At 36.7% G+C, this 19,814-nt stretch overlaps 1 protein-coding gene across 6 annotated transcripts in view; it reads right to left on the minus strand.

Moving 5' to 3' along the window:
- Positions 1–19,814, minus strand: part of PSD3 (pleckstrin and Sec7 domain containing 3) — a 493,623-nt gene that overhangs the window by 194,038 nt on the left and 279,771 nt on the right. For all 6 annotated transcript variants that reach the window (XM_054565912.1, XM_054565914.1, XM_054565915.1 and 3 more), the window contains one exon: positions 9,621–9,710. In XM_054565912.1, the coding sequence (XP_054421887.1) occupies positions 9,621–9,710 (90 nt within the window). The remainder of the gene's footprint in view (positions 1–9,620; positions 9,711–19,814) is intronic.

A 19,814-nucleotide genomic window follows, 5' to 3' on the forward strand; every position in this document is an offset into this window, starting at 1 on the left:
TATAGGGCCGTATTTCACCTATTATACAAGAAATATTCAGGTGAGTTAAAAATCAATATGTAGAATCTAAGGAGTTTTAAAAGAAAATAGGACTAATATTTTCCATCACTTGAAGTAAAATATTCAAACCCAGAAACTGTAAAGTAAATATTGACAATATGACTATATTTAAACATTTAACTATATAGTAATATACATATAAAAAAGTTAAAGGGCAAGGAATAGAAAAGTATTTGCAACACATCTAAAACATGGTTAATAGGTTTTTTTTGTTTGTATTTTAAGGAAAAAAGTTCTATAAACCTTTAATCAATAAATGGATAAAGAACATGAAAAAGTCATTTAAAGCTTTTTTTAAAAAAATAATAGAAATAGGCAAGAAATATACTAAAACAGGTTTAGTTTCAACAAATAGTAATGGAACAATTAACATCGTCACAATCAGATTAATACGCATTAAAAAATATTGGTAATATCAAGTATTGGCAATTCTGAAAGGAACTGGGTATTCACAGAAACTTTATTTTCACCTTAAAAGTAGTCCCTTTAGCATGTTTTGCAGTGCTGGTTTGGTTAAGGTGTATCCTTTTAGCCTTCTTTTGTCTGGGAAGCTCCTTATTTCGCCTTCCATTTTAATTGAGAGCCTTGCTGGGTAGAGCAGTCTTGGTTGCAGGCCTTTGCTTTTCATTCCTTGGAATATTTCTTGCCATTCCTTTCTGGCTTGTAGTGTTTCTGTTGAGAAGTCAGCTGCTAGCCATATTGGGGCTCCCTTATATGTTACTACCACTTTCTCCCTTGCTTGCTTTAGGATTTTCTGTTCGTCTTTGCTATTTGCCATTTTAATGATGATGTGTCTTGAAGTGGGCCCCATTGGGTTCCTCTTGAATGGGACCCTCTGTGCTTCCTGGACTTGTGTGACTTTTTCTCTCCTCCATTTAGGGAAGTTTTCCATCACGACTTTTTCAAACAGGTTCTCTATCCCTTCCTCATCCTCTTCTCCTTCTGGTATCCCTATTATATGGACATTATTATGTTTCAGGTTGTCCTGCATTTCCCTCAATGCCTCTTCATTCTTTTTGAGTCCTTTTTCATTTTCTTGCTCTTTCTGAGAGCTTTTTTCTACCTTGTCCTTCAGCTCGCTGACTCGGTCCTCAGCTTCATCTAGCCTGCTTTTGATTCCTTCTACTGTGTTCTTCAATTCAGAAATGGTATTCTTCATTTCCTCTTGTCTCTTATTGATAGTTTCTATGTCCTTTTTCATGATGATATAGTTTTCAGTAAGTTCCTCGCAGTTACCCTGTAGTTTTTTGTAATTCTCTCTGAGCTCACTGAGCTCATTGAGCTTCCTTAGAACCATTGTTTGGAACTCAATATCTGATAGTTTACCTGTCTCTTTTCGTTTAGTTCTCTTTGTGGGATTCCTCCTTTCCCTTCAACTGGGGCATATTTCTGTGTCTTCCCATTATTTGTGAGACTCTTCTCTTTTGCTTCTGCTTCTTAAGTTGATCTGTCTTGAGTTCCTGACTTTGTGGTGTGAACTTCTATGGTTGGAGACTGCTGTTTTTACTCTCTGGATCTGCCTCTGATGATGCCAGATGTTGTCCCTGTCTGACCTTAGTCAGTCTGTTGGAGACTTCCACTAATCTACTGTTTGTGGCTGTCTCCTTCAGTTGTTAATCTATTCACTCTGCACTCAGCAGACCACCTTAGACAGCTCAGGGCAGGGCGGAGTCCCTCCTGAGGGCAGGGTTATTGGGTCCTCTCATGCCACTGCCTTGTCGGGGAAGAGTCTGCACTGGGATCCTGCCGGCTACTTTCTCCGTTCTCTCCCCAAAGCCTCTGTCCCCAGTCTCTCCTCAAGTGTTGCCAGACCTCTCTGTACCCCCTTTAGCCAGGGATCTACTGTCTGTAGCTGCCACTCTGCACTCAGCAGGCAGCTTAGACAGCACAGGGCGGGTGGAATCCCACCTGTGGGTAGGGCTATTGGGTCCTTTGACACTGGTGTCGCTCAGGGGGAGTGACTTCTGCCCGAGCAAGATGGCTGCTGCTGCATGGGGAATGAGCCAGCACCGAGATCCCGCTGGCTACTCTCTCAGTTCTCTCCCCAAAGCCTCCTTCCCCAGTCTCTCTTCAGGCATCTCTAGCCCATTCTGCCCCTACCTTTGCCAGAGACCAGGGTAAGTGGCTGCAAATAAAAATTTTGCGTTGGCCATTTAGAAGGCTCTTTGCGTCTCCTGCTGCCTGTCTCTGGCAGAGAGCAACCCTGCCACTTTCCGCAGCTGGCTGTTTGCTGTGTACTTTTTGTGCTCTGGTGCTATAGGCTAGAGATCCCTGCTTTTGGATTAGACACCACTCTTCTCAGGGGGATCCAACTGGCTGTTTCAATATCCTTCTGGTGCTGCCGCCTGTGGGTGCCCTGCCAGCCTTCTCAGGTCTGTACCGCACTCCTTAGCAGTTAGATTGTGCTAAAGCCGATTCTTCTGTCTCCGAGGCTACAAAGCTCCTGTCCTGCTATTGTTCAGTTGTTTGTTCCAGGGGATTTCTCCACAATTTAGTTGTAATTTCAGGTTGGTCCTGGGAGGAGGTCAGTGTGACTTCCTCTCACTCCTCCACCATTCTCCAGGAATTTTTTTAAAGAATAGATTCATATGACTTTCCAAATTTCAACTCTTGAAAATAATCCCCATTACCTTTTTCTCAATACCATTGCCTGTAATGCCGCTACACACTCAGTTCCCTGAAAGAAAGGCCAAGAGCGGGAAAGTTTCATTGTGCTAATTTTTACAGTATACATAAGTCCGTGGCTGAATGGAAAGAAACAGTTCCATTTGCCTTTTATTTTTTAGTGGACCTTTTTTTTCATTCAAAATTTTATTGAGATAATTGTAGATTGACATGCAGTTTGTCAGAATATGTCTCTTGCACCTTTTACCCAGTTTACTCCAGCGGTAACATTTGCAAAACTATAGTACAGTATGACAACCAAAATACTGATACTGCTAAAACCCATTCTTATTCAGATTTCTCCTTGTCCTCACTGATAATACTGGAAACAAAGATGAAAGAAGAGAGCAAAAATAGAGAAGAATGTTGCTTAAGGTCAGCCTTTTGGTAGAAAGGAAGAAAAGCAGGGGAAATATTGTCATTGTTAATCTTCCAGTCTCCTCCCTGGCTGAAGGGGTCAAACTAGACAAGTAAATGAAGTCTGTTAGCTGAGCTGGCTTTGCTGTCTCTTTTTTAGAAAAATCCTTACAGCTCTTGCTGTTATTGTGTAAACAAGTCTTTTTGGTTTTGGGAGTTGGAGCTTACAAAAAATTGCTTATCTCTAAATCTTTAATGGCTGATTGATTTTTTTTTTTTTTTTACTTATCCTTATATCCAACTATAATACATTTAAAAAGACTAATGGTTATGAACCTGCATAGTAAAATGTTATGTTTCCTAGTTATGTTCTTCCTTGTCTAAGAAGACACATTAATCTTTATTTAAAATAATGTTTTCCTTTGTTGACCTTTTGAGTCTGTTTAAATGCTACCATCCTGGCTAATGTTGTCTCCATCGTTTTCACAAATTATTTTTCCCTAAAAATACCAAACGGAAAAACTGCATTTAAAACAAAACATATAATACTTTCAGCCAAGTAAATATATTATGGAATGTATACAGGTAATATATATATTCTTAGAAGCTTCTTTTAAAAGAGCTTTACCTAAATTCTGTTTTTTGGAAAAGCAAAGGCAAACATACACATCAGAATAAGAACTTTTATTGGGATTCTACCCAATAGAATAGGTAACAATTTAATTCATTGTTATTTGCCATTCTATTAATGGAATGAAGCAGGCAAATTCCACTAAGCCAGGCATACTGATTTATGTTTTTTCATTTTATTTGCCACTCTCCCCTCCTACCCTGCTCTCTCTCTCTCTTTCTCTACCCACCCCCAACATTAACTACAGACCTGAGAGAGTGAAAAAAATTTGATTTTCCCTTGACTGCAAGCTAACTTCAAAGTTAATAAATTCCCAAGTAAAGGAGATATAAGCAAACAATTCCTACCAAAAAAATTAAATTTATGAACAGTATTGTAAAGTCAAACATCTAATCATAAGCCTGAAAAGGTGGCATGTTATTGACTTGCCCAAGCAAGATTTATTTACCTTGTTCTTTAATGATTTCTAGTGAGACTGCATTTAAACTGGAATTATTCTTAAAGCTATTTGTGTACTCACACAGGCTTAGGAGAAGGTATGTTTTAAAATACTCTGTACATTGCATTCAGTTTTGTTTTTCAGTTATATTAGAATCATTTTTGGAAGACTTGCGTGTTTTGTTGTTTCTGTCCTCTCTATCATTAAGATAATATAAATATTCTTAAATTAGAGATTATTTTAGCCTTTTTTTCTAGTTCCCCTTTGCACCTACTGAATTCAATTGCTGCTCAAGAAAAAAAAAAAATAAAGACCTAACTATGAGTAGGATGAAAATATTGAGGACATTATTTGAGTATGAAATGATAGGTGGCAGTAAGAAAACTGAGATCATAAATAATTAGGGTTTCATGTTTCATTGTCAAAATCTTCAGTCTGGATGTCTCCTCAAAATGTAATTATTGTGCAGCCAGTAATTGACCTTCCACCTTATATGTTGCTATGCCACTTTTCACTGGCTCCTTTTCTCTTATTTCATATTGATTCTTCCCTTGTTCCATGTAAATATATTTTGAAATGACTATTTTTCCCTTACATATCTAAATAACTGGTGGCCATTACCTGAAGTCTCTCCCTATATGTAATAAGAAAGGGAGGATTATCAACCACCGGAGTTAGACATGGAAAACTGACTGAAGATAAAAATGTAGCTTTTCTGTCAAAACCAAGGATAGAGGTTCATAGGAAATAAAACTTAGGGAAAAGGAAGGCGAAAAAGTAAGGTGCTACATTTTGAGCATGAGACAGAGGAACATTCAGGTCCATTTTTAAGCTTATTCTACAAAGAGCTTCTGAAACATCCATATGATGTCATGCGAACAATCTCACTAGTTCCTCGGTATTAGCCCCCGGCAGGACTGGGAGGAAGAGATCCCCGGGCCAACATAGTCAAGAGTCTGCAAAAACTGCTGAGGCAACAATGTGGCGCCCTGAGCTTTCTGACCTCGAGCTCTCTTTCTAGAGAAAACACAGGAAAGCAGGTAGATATCAAGCAATGCTTCTCTTTCCTGGGGATTTTTAGTCACTTCAAGTAGTTTACATCTCTATTAATATCCCAGGATCATCTTGGGGTCTTTAAAGAGTACAAGGATCAATTTGCTTCTTTAAAGGTTCTTCAAGAGTCCAAGACCAGTTTAAAACCAAACTCTTCATAGTACCTCCACTTTTGCAGCATCAAAGACCCGAACTAAATAAAAGATATAAAAACATAGCAAGAGCGATAGACTCAGGAGAAAGAGGCTGTTGTTAACAAGAGAAAAGGCAAGGAAAATACAGGGGTAGCCAAGCTTCATTTTTCAGGTGCCTATGCAATGTTAAGACAGACCTTATGAAACAAATGCCTCTATTGGAGATTTTGATGGCTCTTCTTTGGAACCAACTAGTCTTTGGGAAAAATGGAAGCATCAATGATGAGGAATAAAAATCTTACTACAAAAAGAAGAAATACTCAAGGTCAAGGACTCAGACAGTTCCTTTTAATGAGCAAGAGGATGTGTGTGCATAGGTTAAATAAGGATGGGGGTCAGAGGCCTTGTCTATTGACACTGATCATACTTGACCCTAGGAGCTGTAGAACATCTTAGGTTCACATACCTTCAGGAAGGGATGGAGTCCCTTTCTAGCTCACTTTGTGCAAGGTAAAAAATAAAATAATATTACATAAAAAGCTGTAATTATTAAAACAAGTAGGTGGGGTAAGGACTAATAAAATATCCCATTTCACAGATGGGGAAATTGAGACCCAAAGTTTAAATGAATTTGCTCACATCCCTCAGCTAATATGAGAGGGGAGGTCGGATTAGAGCCCAGGCAGTATAGCTCCCAAACACACAAGCACAACCATCTATCTTTTGGAAAGTTCGGTCTTCAATCCAGAACTGGCCCACATTTTATATTCCCATCCCTCTACATTCGTGTCCTTAGGAGTTTTACTACATATTACAAAGTCTTAGGAGTGTCTTATTAAATCTGTCATAATCAAAAGCAGAACATCCCCTTTACCCTCCTTCTCCAATGATGCTTGAAGGCAAATTACATCCAAGTGTTGGGATGGGCAGGCCCTGTAGAGCCATGACACAGGCCAGATGTTTTGGCATATTTTACCGAATGAGTTACTGTCTTAATGTGGTGAGGTCACAGGGATAGCTACTTATGAGAAAGAAAATTAATGTTTATGGGTGGGAGATGAAACAGAATAATAACTTAAATAAAAATCAAAACAAGTCTCATACTGAAATTATGCCTATGTTTCAAAGGTCTATGTCAAACATCACATACTCCTAGCAAGATTTCTGCTTTAAAGAACCTGAATAATATTCCATTGATGGTTGTCCTTTTATACCCAACTCATTCCATTTTATACTAAGACACCAATAACTTATACTTTAAGCAACTTGTGGGGAAAATTCTTACTTGCACAAAGCACTCATGTTATCTTTTTAGGTCCTTTGACTGAAGGGGGCAACTGTAGTGGGACTGTAAATTGCAAAAGGGCTCAACATATCTATCCCTTCAGTGTAGTCTAAGGCAAATGTAGAGCAAAATATTAACTCAAGTCTCTGAATTAAAAGTTAAAACAAGTTTCTCATTTAAGTGTTTTTTTTTTTAACCAATTCTGTTGAGAACAAGCAGAATTCAGTTTATACTTTCATTTTAATATGGAATCATTGTATATTTTAAGGGAGAAAGAACCCTCCATCCTTCTTAGTAGTTTGTGATCTCTGAGGAGAGGAACCCATTTGGTTCCAGCATGTTCTCCAAGTCCAAAACACCTGATGAATCTAGTGGACCTTCAATAAATATAACAGGACACACAAAAACAATGAACAGACAGACATGAGTTGAAATGTTACTTCCAAGCCACAGAAATCTAAAAGTAATAAGGTCAATACGTAACAGTAAAAGCCTCCGTTCAATCTATGTAACAATAAGCATCTTACCTCATGAGTTGAACTAGTACATGTACATAATTTTTTAAGTTGGCAAGAGGGTGCTGTAAGATTGTAAGATGATACCATTTTGTGTTTATCTGTATGCATGTATGTGTCTGTGTGGCATGTGCATAATTTCCCCTCAAAATTCAAATTAATATTGCACCCAATAATTAATTTCAGTAGGGAATTGAGAGAGAGAGAGAGAGAGAGGGAGAGAGAGAGGGAGAGAGAGAGAGGGAAAACATAAGGGAAAAGAGACATACAGAGAAAGAGGGAGAAAGGGAGGAGGAGGGGAGGGAAGGGAAAAGGAATAGCCACACGAGAGTGAAATAAAACAAAAATGGTTTAAAGAAAACCTTTCTTTGCTGAAATTTGCAGTAAAATCCAGATTCCTACTGAAATGAAAAACTCATGTTGGGTCAGTGATCGGCTGGGCTGTGCTGTGCTGTGACAGAAAATCAATATTTTACTTGATAATTTCCATGCTAAACACCGCTGTCACTTCGTGCCATTTCACTGTCATCTTCCCACATAAGTAAAGAGTCGTATCATACATATTTTCTCCCCCGAGGTTTGTGAACATGATCTCAATTGTACAACGGCAACAAATCACCCAGCAAATTCTCGGCAGAGTAAGTCAAAGAACATGTGCTGACTCGAGGTGAACGGTGGCCACTGGACTGGACAGTAACTACCTCCGGTTTCAGACAACACCATCCAACATGCTCTAAAGCTGCTCCACAATTTACTCACAGTCACGCAAGATACCATACCTTTACCACTAAAATCTAAAAGCCCCACCATGAAAAATGCTCCTGTCAATTTTCCTTTCTGATAACTGGATAAAAGCCTCACAAATCCTCTCATAGAAAGACTCCATTGTTTTCCATGTTAATATGGCTAGGCTGAAAACAGACTTGTTCACTTGTATTTACAGTATAGCTTCAATGAATGTACAGAACACATTAAACATATCACAATCCAACACCTTTTCTTTTCCATTCCCATTTGGAATTATAGCTTCACACATGGCAGCATTTTCTCTATAAAGAAACAACTTAAAAAATAACATATTGATGGTTGCCAGTGGCAGGGGTAGGGAAGTAGGCAAAACAGGTAAAGAGAGTCAAAATTACAAACTTCCAGTCATCGGGATGCAATGTACAGCGTGGCAAACTGCACTGCACATTTAAATGTTGCTGAGAGAGCATATCTCAAAAGTTCTCACCACAGGAAAACAAATTCTGTAACTATATATGGTGACAGGTGTTTAACTAGATTTATTGTAACCATTTTGCAACATATAGCAAATCATTATGTTATACACCTGAAACAAATATATGTTTTATGTCAATTATACCTCAATAAAAAGTTATATTAAGAATTATATAATTATATAATTATGCGAATTATATAATAAAATTATATAATTATACCTTATATAGTAAGCTGAAGCTATTTTTTTTGCTATTTTTTCATAATGTAATTTTTTTAACAAGCTGCAATTAAAGTCAGAAAGACTAACAATCTCATTGCACCATATTTTCATAACTCTTCATTTTCCACAGTATATATGTCATTCCAAAGTTTGCAGAGCTCTATTTTATAAATTTTATATAGTTTGAAAGTCACATAAGACATAATATAGGACTTAATCTTTTAACTGGTACATTTCCACGTTATGCATGGTTCAAATGTGTCACCTTTCTTTGTAAATTCATTTAAAAGAATTCTTTTCAAAAGAAATCTACACATGTACAAAGGTTCTAAAAAGAATGCTAGAAACAAACAGAACTCTGTAAAAATCACATTCTCAACATACACATCTTATCCTGAACTTCTAAAATATTCACATCCATCATCAACCACTACTCTGTATTTGATCACAGACACATCTCATTTATGCTGCTGTAGACTGTTACGAATTTCAAACTGTCTCCTTGAAAACAATTTGATGATAAGGAAAATCATGCTGACTGTTACCAATAAAAAAGCCGAATGCAAACAATTCAGGCATTCTACAATTACTCAGATTTAATTTATTCTATTTCCAGAGACAACCTGAGTGGCTCAGTGACTAGTGACTGAATATAGTCTGAACTGCTTCCAATATTAGTTTGCAAGTGCTTTTTTGTTTCCATAGCAGATATACCTTTGTGACCACTCTCAAGTTCTGATGGTCTGCTTACAAATAAATAAAATACTGCCCACTAACTATTTGTATCAGCAATTATTCCAAGTCTACTCACTATCTCTGTATTATTAATTATAATGTGGACTTTAAGGAGCAACTAACTGAAGGTTACTTTGTAGTCTGACGCACCAAGGACAAGGCCTAATCAAAACATCAGCAATAAAACCAAAAGCAAGAAACAAAACAGCTATGTGATCCTTAGCCTGTCTATTTTAGGCAGGAATATATACGGAAGAAAATATAAACACAAGTATATTTTAGAAACCAATATTCAATGCTTACTTTCAGTAGATCCTTGGGGAAATCACCACCCTCATTGACACCTTGGAGGTTTGCAATGAACTCCTGGCATGTCATCTTCTTTCCAATATTCTGGAATAGAGGCACATAATATAGCCCAATGATACAAATGGAATTAAGATTGTTAAAAATGTGATTAAGAATGCAAAATTGATTGGTTTTTCAAAAATATGAATACACACACATATCCCAATATATGCATATATAATACATACATACTTACAATACAAATTTATACGCATAAGAAAAACAGATGATTTTTACACTTTTTAAATTGTCATTAAAATAAACAGCAAAATCCTGCCAAACCTTCAGTTTGACCTAAGGAAAATATCTATGCTACATTTATATAAATAATATATAATTTAGTTTTTAATGAAAAACATGGATAAAAATGACATTTCCGATTTGAACTCTGAAAGCTATTTATTTTCCTTTTTATTTGTATTTGGCACATATTGTCAAGAACTGTGAAGCATCTGAGGTTTTTAGCCTGTCACAATCTCGTGAATGCCAGCAGACCCCTGGGGCAGAGGTGCACGGATTTATTATGATAGGAGGAGCATCTCCTTGCTCCAGGGCAACTTGAGAAGAGCCGGCAGACTGGCTGCACAGGCAGATGGCTGAGACGCAGGAAAGGATCCTGAGCTCTGGGAACCTGGATCTTTGCAATGGGCAGAAAGCCTGTCTACCCCTTTGCTTAAAGGGAGAAACCAACTAGTCCAAAGCTATACCCAAACCCATCCACTGGCTCTGGAGTCTCTATATCCTCCATAGCTGCTCACTACAGAAATAATCTTGAAAAAATAGACCAGAAAGAAAGCAGCCAAAGCTTCTGTTCACAAAAAGAAAAGTAAGAGTTTCATGGAGAATTGTCTCCAAACACATATTTAAGGATAAGTTTAACCAAAAAACAGAAAAAAAGAATCACATTAATAAACAAAATGTAATTAGAAAGTATAAACTATAAAAAGAGAAAAGATACAAATAGATTGAGAAAACTAACAAAAATGGTACAACAGAGAATCACCTCCAATACCAGCTCCAATCAGCTGGTGAAAGCTGCCAGTTGTGGAGGATTCAGAGGTTCTACCTGGACACCAAGAGAAAATCTCACTGAGTGCAGGACAGGGATGTAGAATAGAAACAAACAGCACAGGCATGGGATCTCTGGCAAAACATGGTCCAAGTGAACCTGAGTGTACAAACATCATAGGATCCCAGCACACAGTATGCATACAAATAAAATAGATGCTATGCAAGGCTATTTTATTCATAAAAGACTAAGAGTAGGGTAGAGGAATAGTTCTCAAGCTGGGGCAGTGCATTCCTGAAGATAAAAGGCTTTAAAAGGGATGCAAAGCCATGGATGGTTTAATGGCAGAACGTATACAGAACCTTAACTCCAAAAACACAGGTCTGCCTCAGAACAGACACACTTATATGTCTTAAAAGCAATTGCTTTTCACTTCTCCTTTCACAATAGCTCTTCTAATTTATAAAATGGAACAATCTGTCCATCCCATGCTATTTAATTAATTACAGTGAAAGTGCAAAATAAACTGTAGTTTAAAAACCTTGTCTCTTCCATCAGCAGAAAGGGCATAGTCAGACTTCACATGAAAGATGGATGAATGTTTTAACAATGACAACTGGCTCTGCCAATTAACTTATTTGGCAGATATTTCCCATAATTTGAATAGCTAATTCTGCAGTTCTAAATTCTCATTTAGCACAGAAAGAAGCTTTAATGAAAAAGACTGTTTTGCAACATTATATTAAAAAGACATTTACAATTTTCCCCATCTTTCTCAAGTGTATCAAATCAGATTAGGTGCTTCAAGGTGGCTAATCTAGGTCCTTTGCATTTTGGAATGAATTTCAGGATTGGTGAATCAGTTTCTGGTGAGCGGAGGAGGTGGGGGGAGCCAGCTGGGATTTCGATAGTGAATGCACTGAATCATAAGATCGCCCTGGAGATGCTTTAATACTGTATTCCAATCCATGACCATGGGATAACTTTCCACGTGGTTCTTTCAATAATGTGTAGTTTTCAATGTCAATGTATTGACCTAATTTTGTTAAACTTATTCTTAAGTCTTAGCTTGGTATTTCTGATGTTCTTGTAAATGAAATTAATTTCATTTTTATACTGTCCATTGTTAGTACAAAAATACAATTGATCTTGTATATTTAATTCTATAGCCTTGCTGAATTTGCCTTTTAGATTCTAGTTTTTTCTTTTGTAAATTCCTTAAAAAATCGGGTCTTCCAAAAATAGAGATCATTTCACTTATTCCTTTCTAATCCTGATACATTTTCTTTCTTTTTCTTTTCTAATTATCCTAGCTAAAATCTTCAACAATTATATAAAAGTGGCAAGAGCAGACATTCTTGTCTTGTTCCTAATTTGAAGAACAGTTTTCTGTTTATCACCATCAAGTATTGTATGTTAGCTCTGAGTTTTTCATAAATGCTCATTTTCAGATTAAGAAAATTTCCTTTTATTCCTAGCTCATTATGTTTTCTCTTTAAATCATAAAATGGCATTGAAATTTGGAAAGTGCTTTATCTATGTTTACTGAGACAACCACATGGCTTTTCTCTTTTATTCCACTAATATAGTACATTAGATTGCTTTTTATCTGTTGAACCAATCTTGCACTACTTAAATAAATCTCAAATGATTATGGTGTATTGTATAATGCTTTATATATGTTGTTGTATTAGGTGCGTTTTTAAAAAATTTTGTGTGTGTCTATATTCACATGAGATATTCATAAGGGATGTTATTTTTGTGATAGCTTTGTCTGGTTTTGTAATCAAGGTAATACTGTCTTCATAGAATGCTTTTTGAAGTGTTCCCTCACACCTTTTTTTCTGAATATTTTGAGAAGGATATATATTAAAACTTCCTTAAATGTCTGATAGAATTCACAAGTAAAGCTTTCTTGTCTTGGGCTTTTCTTTGTGGGAAGTTATTTTAAATTTACTAATTCAATCATTTTACTTGTTATAGGTCTATTCAGAATTTATACAGGGGTTGGCAAAAGTAGGTTTACAATTGTAATACAAATAAATAATACAATAATTAATAAATAATACAAGAATTAACTCTCTCACATACTCACAACTATAAACCTACTTTCCCCTACCCCTGTAATTCTTCTTGAGTCAGTTTCAGTAGTTTTTATCTTTCTAGAAATTTGTTCATTTCACATAGGTGATCTAATTTGTGAGTATACAACTATTGATGGTATTCACTTACAATCCTTTTCATTTTTATAAGGTAATAGTAAAGTGCCCTCTTTCATTACTAATGTTAGTAATTCGAATCTTCTTTTTTTCATAAGCAGGCTAGCTACACATTTGTCAATGTTGATCTTTTCAAAGAATAAACTTCCGGGATCATTAAAATGTGTCTCTTTTGTTTTTCAATTTTCTAGCTTATTTCTGCTCTACAATTATTTCCTTCCTTCTGCTTTCTTTCAGTTCAGTTTGCTCTATTTTTCTTTCACTGAAAGGTTAACTCATTGCTTTGAGATCATTCTTCTTTTACAATATAGGCATTAACAGCAATAAATTTGCCTATTAGCACTGCCTTAGCTGCATCTTATATATTTTATGTTGTGTTTTCATTTTCATTTACCTCCCAGTATTTTTAGTTCTCCTTGTGATTTTCCCCTTTGACCCATAGGTTATTTAGAAATGTGTTTGTTTCCACAAACTTCATTCTACTAATGATTTGTAATTTCATTTCATTTTCATTTCATTTCAGTGAATATATTTGGCTTATTTTCATACCTTTTCAATTTATTAAGACTTGTTTTATGTCCCTCCTGGAGAATATTCCATTTGTACTTTAAAAGAATACACACTCTGCTGTTATTGGTCAGTGTGTGCTATAGATGTCTCTGTCAGATCAAGTTGATTTACAGTATTATTCAAATCTTCTATTACTTTGTCAATATTCTGGTAGTTATTCTAAACATAATTGGAAGTGGGCTATTGAAGTCTCTAACTATTGTTGTTGACTTGTCTATTTCTCCCTTCAACTCTCATAAGCTTCAAACTGCCAACTTCAGTGGATGTTAGGCTTCTGGTTTGCATAGCTACTGTGATTGTGAGGCTATTGGTTTTCAAGACCATTGTGGAGCTGGAGCAGGGAATGGCAGGTAACAGGGCAAGTGAAAACACCACAAAGCTTACTGTTCTTATGGAAATTCAGCTCTTTGAGGTTTTTTTCCCCTTCAATAAACACCCTTTAGATTGTTATAAGCCTTTGGTTAATTTCCAGTCTGGCCAATGCAAGGAATAAAGATAACCAAGACACATGACTTTCTATGGGTCAAAGATGCCCAACAACTTTTTGAATAATTTATTAATTGAGGCTGTTGACATCTGCCATTTAGTACCCTTCTCTGACTCACTGGCAATTTTCCTAGGTAAGCTTTAGCAGCAAAAGAGCAAAGGGTCAGATTAGTTCATTTTGTGTCTTACTGACATATATGTTTAAATGCTCTCTGAATTTTTATATCATTTTTATCAGAGAGTAAAACTAAATGAAGTCTTTGTCATTAGGAAACACTCCTTATGATGGGCTGGATTGTTTTCTGCAATTATGCCAAACTGCTCCAGTTATTATGAAATGCTATTATTCAAACAAATACTGTCCACTGAACAAAGCTAACTCTAATCATCATCTTTGTATTTCAATGATTCATAGGTACCACAGAGACGCTCACACACTGTCAGGTCCTATTCATTCTCTTCCCAAACAGATTCATGACTTGCGCAAAAGTAGGCCTGCTCTGAAATAAATGCTGGCCTGCTGCCTGCCAAGGCAGTGCTTTCACAGCACACTCTTATATTCTAAATCCCTTCCTATTAAAAGAATAAAGCATGGAGATTTAGAAAGGCCCTCCTGTGCATTGAGAGGCACAGAAATCATCCCTCAAAATCACTACAACATTTCTACTCAATTCTCAGATGCTCAATGAAAACGAATCTCTGGATCATTAAAATCAAACCTAAAAAGATAATACATAAACAGAAAATCCACAAGAAGAATTTTATTTTAAATCTCAAAATACTAATCAGGCCCAAGTTTTGAATATTTAGCCAAGTAAGGTACCATCTTTAATGACTGATAATATTAATTAAAAAGTAGAAAAAAAAATACCCTAGTCTAGGAGTTTACATCCCCAGACAAATTTAAAACTATTCTCCAAAATAATTATATTGCCATTATCAAACTTATTTTCTATATGAAAGAGAGAGAGAGCTATTTCCTCCATTTTTCTTTTAAAGATACATTAAATGTGTTTTAGAAACTCTTTGATGAATTTATCATTTCTGAAAAACTTAAGATTTTTTAACCTGTTCCCATTTTGAATAGTAAGTAAAAGGATCATCCTCAACCATACCCTACCATGTCTAGGGGAGGAACAGAGAGGGCTTTATGGACTAAGGGCAGGAGTCTGGAAGAGACAAATTCTATACATTTCTGTAATGACCAATAGGAAATATTTTAGGTTTCAAAAGCCATGAGGTCCCTGTTAAAACTACTCAACACGGTCATTTTAGTCTGAAGGTGTAAACAAACAGGTGCGGCTGTGTTCCAATAGAACTTTATTTGCTTGATTTTGCCTGTGTGTCACACTTAACCAGCCCCTGGTCTAAAAGAAAACTGGAAGGAAGTGGCATTGTTATTGAGGAAAACACCATGAGCAATGCAAACAGACTAGGCATCCTGATGTGCTCTGTGCCATAACTTCTGATTTTTCCTTTCTTAAAGTTAGGACATTTCCCCCACCTCAGCAGATAATCAGCTCCCAACTTGAGCGGTGACAATGAGCAAAGGGAGAAAGTTAAGATGGAGAGTTTCATTCTGAATAGAGTCACCTAGAAATCACACAGGCTACCGTCCAAAATCAGCCAGGGTGCCCAAGTCTTTGCTTTGAGCAGGCCTTTCCTGGCAACTGGGGGAATGGAACCTCCTCCAAAGCTCCAGTCAAGGCCTAACCTAAACTCAGTCCTAAGGGAGACCTGCTAATAGGTTGGCTATCAAGTGTTCGCCAGGAAAGCCGACCACAGCGTATATTCTTATTTAGGTGTTAAAGAATTAGGCAAAATGATCCTAGAATTTCTCATTTTTAATAGAATAAAGTCCAGAAGCTCTACAGAAAAGAATACTTTTGGAGACACAAAAAGCTCTCATGATCCATTGGTAAAATCTGGCTTCTTCAGTCTTGGGATATTAAAAACACAGCAGGCATACTCTCCCACATGACAATTCCACCTCCTCCAACATGTTACAATAAATGGTGAAAAAGCATACTACTGATCTGATAATTAAGTTCTGAAGCTCTGCGAAAGCTCCTATTTTTCTTTTGGAGGTTTCTCTATCAAACAGGTTGAACAGTGTTATACTGCCCTCAGGTGTCCATTTTTTTATATGCATGATTAGCAGGATCCTTCGTATTTCCAAACTGGAAGCTATAGCTGTTATATTCATAGTATTCTTTCATAGACCCCAACCACAAAGCTAATGTAAGTTAAAAGTACACCCTTTAGGGGTATCTGAAATAGTACTGGGATTTTTTCCTTGTGTAATACCACTTGTGCAATACATTGCTATTGAAAAAGGAACCGGAACAGGTAGCAAGAAAAATTCGGCAACTGAAAATAATATGACGATACAGTGGTTCTCAAAGTATGGTTCAGGGATCCTGTTTAAGGCATCCATGAGGTCAAACTTATTCTTATAATACTAAAAACATTTCTCTCCTTTCTCTCCCCCTCCCCACACACACAAGTTAAAGTTTTCTAGAAGCTACATAACTTGTGCTACATTGCAACAGACTAAATGCAGAAGCAGAAAAATCTAGCTGTCTTCTATTAAACCAAAGTTAAAAGATATGCAAAAAATCTTAAATGGCATTTTCTCCACTAAATTTTTTGTTCTTATAATTACTGTTCACAAAAAGTTATTCACTTAATGGGTGGTATTAACTAAAAGGGTGTTATTTTAAACTAATTTAATAAATATTTTAAAATCATCCATTTTAGTTTCTAATACAAATTATTTTTAAAATATTAAAAAAAGCTCTTCAGGGTCCTCAAAAACTTTTAAGAGTAGAAAGGAATGCTGATATTGTGAGGTTTGAGGAGCATGGTAGTAGCAGATTCTATCACTGCTTCATAGAAAGTATTTCCTGTAAAATTTGAGAAGATAAAGGAAAGACACTGACCTCATTACCAAATTACAGGCTGACTAAACTCTACTAATTTCTTATTGAATTTACTGGTGTGACACTGGTTAATAAAATTATACAGGCCTCAGGTGCACAATTCTACAATACATCATCTGTGTATTGTATTGAGTGTTTACCACCTCAGGTCAAACCTCCTGCCATCACCATTTATCCTGCTTTATCTTCTACCCTCCCCCAACCCCCTTTCCCTCTGGAATTATCATACTGTCTGTGTCCATGAGTCCTTTTTTTTTCTTTGCTTAATCCCTTCACCCTTCTCACCCAGGCCCCAGCCACCTCCCCTCAGAAACCTGCAAGTCTGTTCCCTGTATTCATAAACTTGTCTCCACCTGGTTAGTTTATTTTGTTCATTAGATTCCACATTTTAAGTGAAATCATATGGTACTTGTCTTTCTCTGGCTGACTTATTTCATTTAGCATAACACTCTCCAGGTCCATCTATGCTGTGATGAAAGGTAAAGATTTCCTCCTTTTATACAGCTAAGTAGTATTCCCTTGTGCAAATGTACCACAGTTTTTCCATCCACTCATCTACTGATGGACACTTGGTCTGCTTTCAAATAATGGCTATTGTAATAGCACTGCAATGAGCATAGGGGTTCATATATTCTTTCAAATTAGTATTTCATGTTTCTTTGGATATATTCCAATAAGTGAAATTGCTGGGCCATAAGGCAGGTCCATTTTTAATTTTCTGAAGTAACTCAATACTGTTTTCCACAGCAGCTGCACTGGTCTGCATTCCCGTCAACATTGCAAAAGGGTTCCCTTTTCTCTACATCCTTGCCAGCACTTGTTGTTTGCTGATTTATTGATGATAGCTGTTCAGACATGTGCGAGGTGATATCCCATTGTGGCTTTAGTTTCCATTTCTCTGATGATTAGTAACACGCATCTTTTCATACGTCTACTGGCCCTCTGTATGTCCTCTTTGGAGAAGTGGCTATGCAGGTTGTTTACCCCTTTCTTAATTGGGTTGTTTTTTTGGTGTTGAGTTTTTAAATTCCTTATAAATTTTGGATATTAAGCCCCTATCAGATGTATCGGCAATTATAGGCTGTCTTTTCATTTTGCTGAGAGATTCCTTTGCTGTGCAAAAACTTTTGACTTTTATGTAGATGCATTTATTTTTTCTTTTGTTTCCTTTGCCTGAGGCAATATTTCAGGCAAATCTGGAGGAAGTCCCTCTGGCTAGGGAGTCCCAATCAGGTGGGAAGACTTGGTACCAAGGAGGTGGGAAAGAGGACTCCAAGGGAAGGAGTCAGCACTGACTCAATGAAAATTAAGACCAAAGATGGAAGTAACAACAGGGTAAAGCCCAGAGAGAGAAAGAAATGAATCCCAGGGATGCCTTTACAGGCAGAGGGCATTGAGGAGGTGGGATAGCACAGACAGGAAGAGGGATCCACCCAGAAGACAGCTCTGCGGGAGGAAGGGAGGGCAGCAAGCAAAATGCACTTATGGCAGCTGCCAGTTACAATGGTGATAATCACAGATACACAGCTTTCCTGAGGATATTAATTATTTATCAACCTCATGGAGGTTTGTGGTACTTTTGAGGGCGGACCTATAAAATATGAAAAATAAAAGAATTAAAATTCTTTAATAACAGTTATAATACTCATTTTCCACTTCTGATAACAAACCAAATATTTCACACATTATATAAAATTCTAGGCTACTAGAAAGACAACCTAAGAATCAAAAACTCACAATTATCAATGCAGTTTACAGATTAAAAATAATGAATTCTTATGACCTATCTCAAACTGAACTACACATATCTATTAACGTTGTTCTGTTACAAAACCTACAAAAAAAGTAATTCCTTGACTTTTTTCCGCTCTATATGTATGATGCCCTACTGTTGGTTTTACCCCTTACCCAACCTTCAACATACAAACAAAAGCCAGTAAGGTCCTGCCTGCTACATTAAACTCAGAACATTCAGCCTCTCTGAGCATCCCCAAGATAAAGTATCTGCAGGATGCCCAGCCTGAGGCAGAGAGACCTGCCACTCCAGGAAAACCACACTCCCACCCCCTTATATCCATTGCAGGGTGGGATGGCTCCAGTCAATACAGAAAAGCAGAGACTCTGGTTAGAAGAGCTACTAAAAGTCCCAAGATACAATACTAACGGGTAGATTTTGTCACAAATCTTGATTAAAAGCAATGTCCTGGCTACTGCCTTTGACCATGGCCTGACTCGGGCAGCCACTGTCTTGTGGGTATCTTTTACCTTTTAGTTGTGAACTTGGTGAACTGACTATGCACCTATCTATCCCACTCGTCAGTGCAACCCAGTTGTATATCTAAAGCTTCCTCCTTCCTCCTCGGTGAGAAATCCCTGCCTATTGTCCTACTCTGCCACCTGTCTTCAGCCTCAGCAAGGATCCTGCCAGGAAGGCTGGGTCGAAGTACAAGAGAGCTAGCTGTAGTCAACAGAGTGAGCCCATCTGAAGATTAGTCCAGAAAAGGAATAGGTTTGAATTTATTCTAACATGATAGATTTTTATTTATATCATTTGCAATAAAATATAGACTTTAATAGAAAGATTTAGAAAAATAAACTCGAGTTTGTTTTAATAGAAATTTACCTGTATGTGCAAGCTTAATTTACATATATATTTCAAGATGAAGAGGCATTTTAAAAATAAGAGGCTACTTAGCAAATTAAGCATGTGGCCGCAATCATAAAATATTTAAGAAAATAAACCACTTGCAGACAAGTAAAAGCAAGTCAATACTATTGCTAAGATAACGATAAATCATTCATATTTTTAAAAAATAGGTACTGAAGGGAATTGCTATTCTTAGTCCCAATGAAATAATTATAACGGCTGAATGAATTTCTTCCCAAAATATTGTATACACTTCAGACTGGGTTTTTCCTAGCC

This window comes from Pteronotus mesoamericanus, unplaced genomic scaffold (assembly GCF_021234165.1).
Source record: "Pteronotus mesoamericanus isolate MK-2021 breed Mesoamerican mustached bat unplaced genomic scaffold, CSHL_Meso_final contig_169, whole genome shotgun sequence".
NCBI lineage: Eukaryota > Metazoa > Chordata > Mammalia > Chiroptera > Mormoopidae > Pteronotus > Pteronotus mesoamericanus.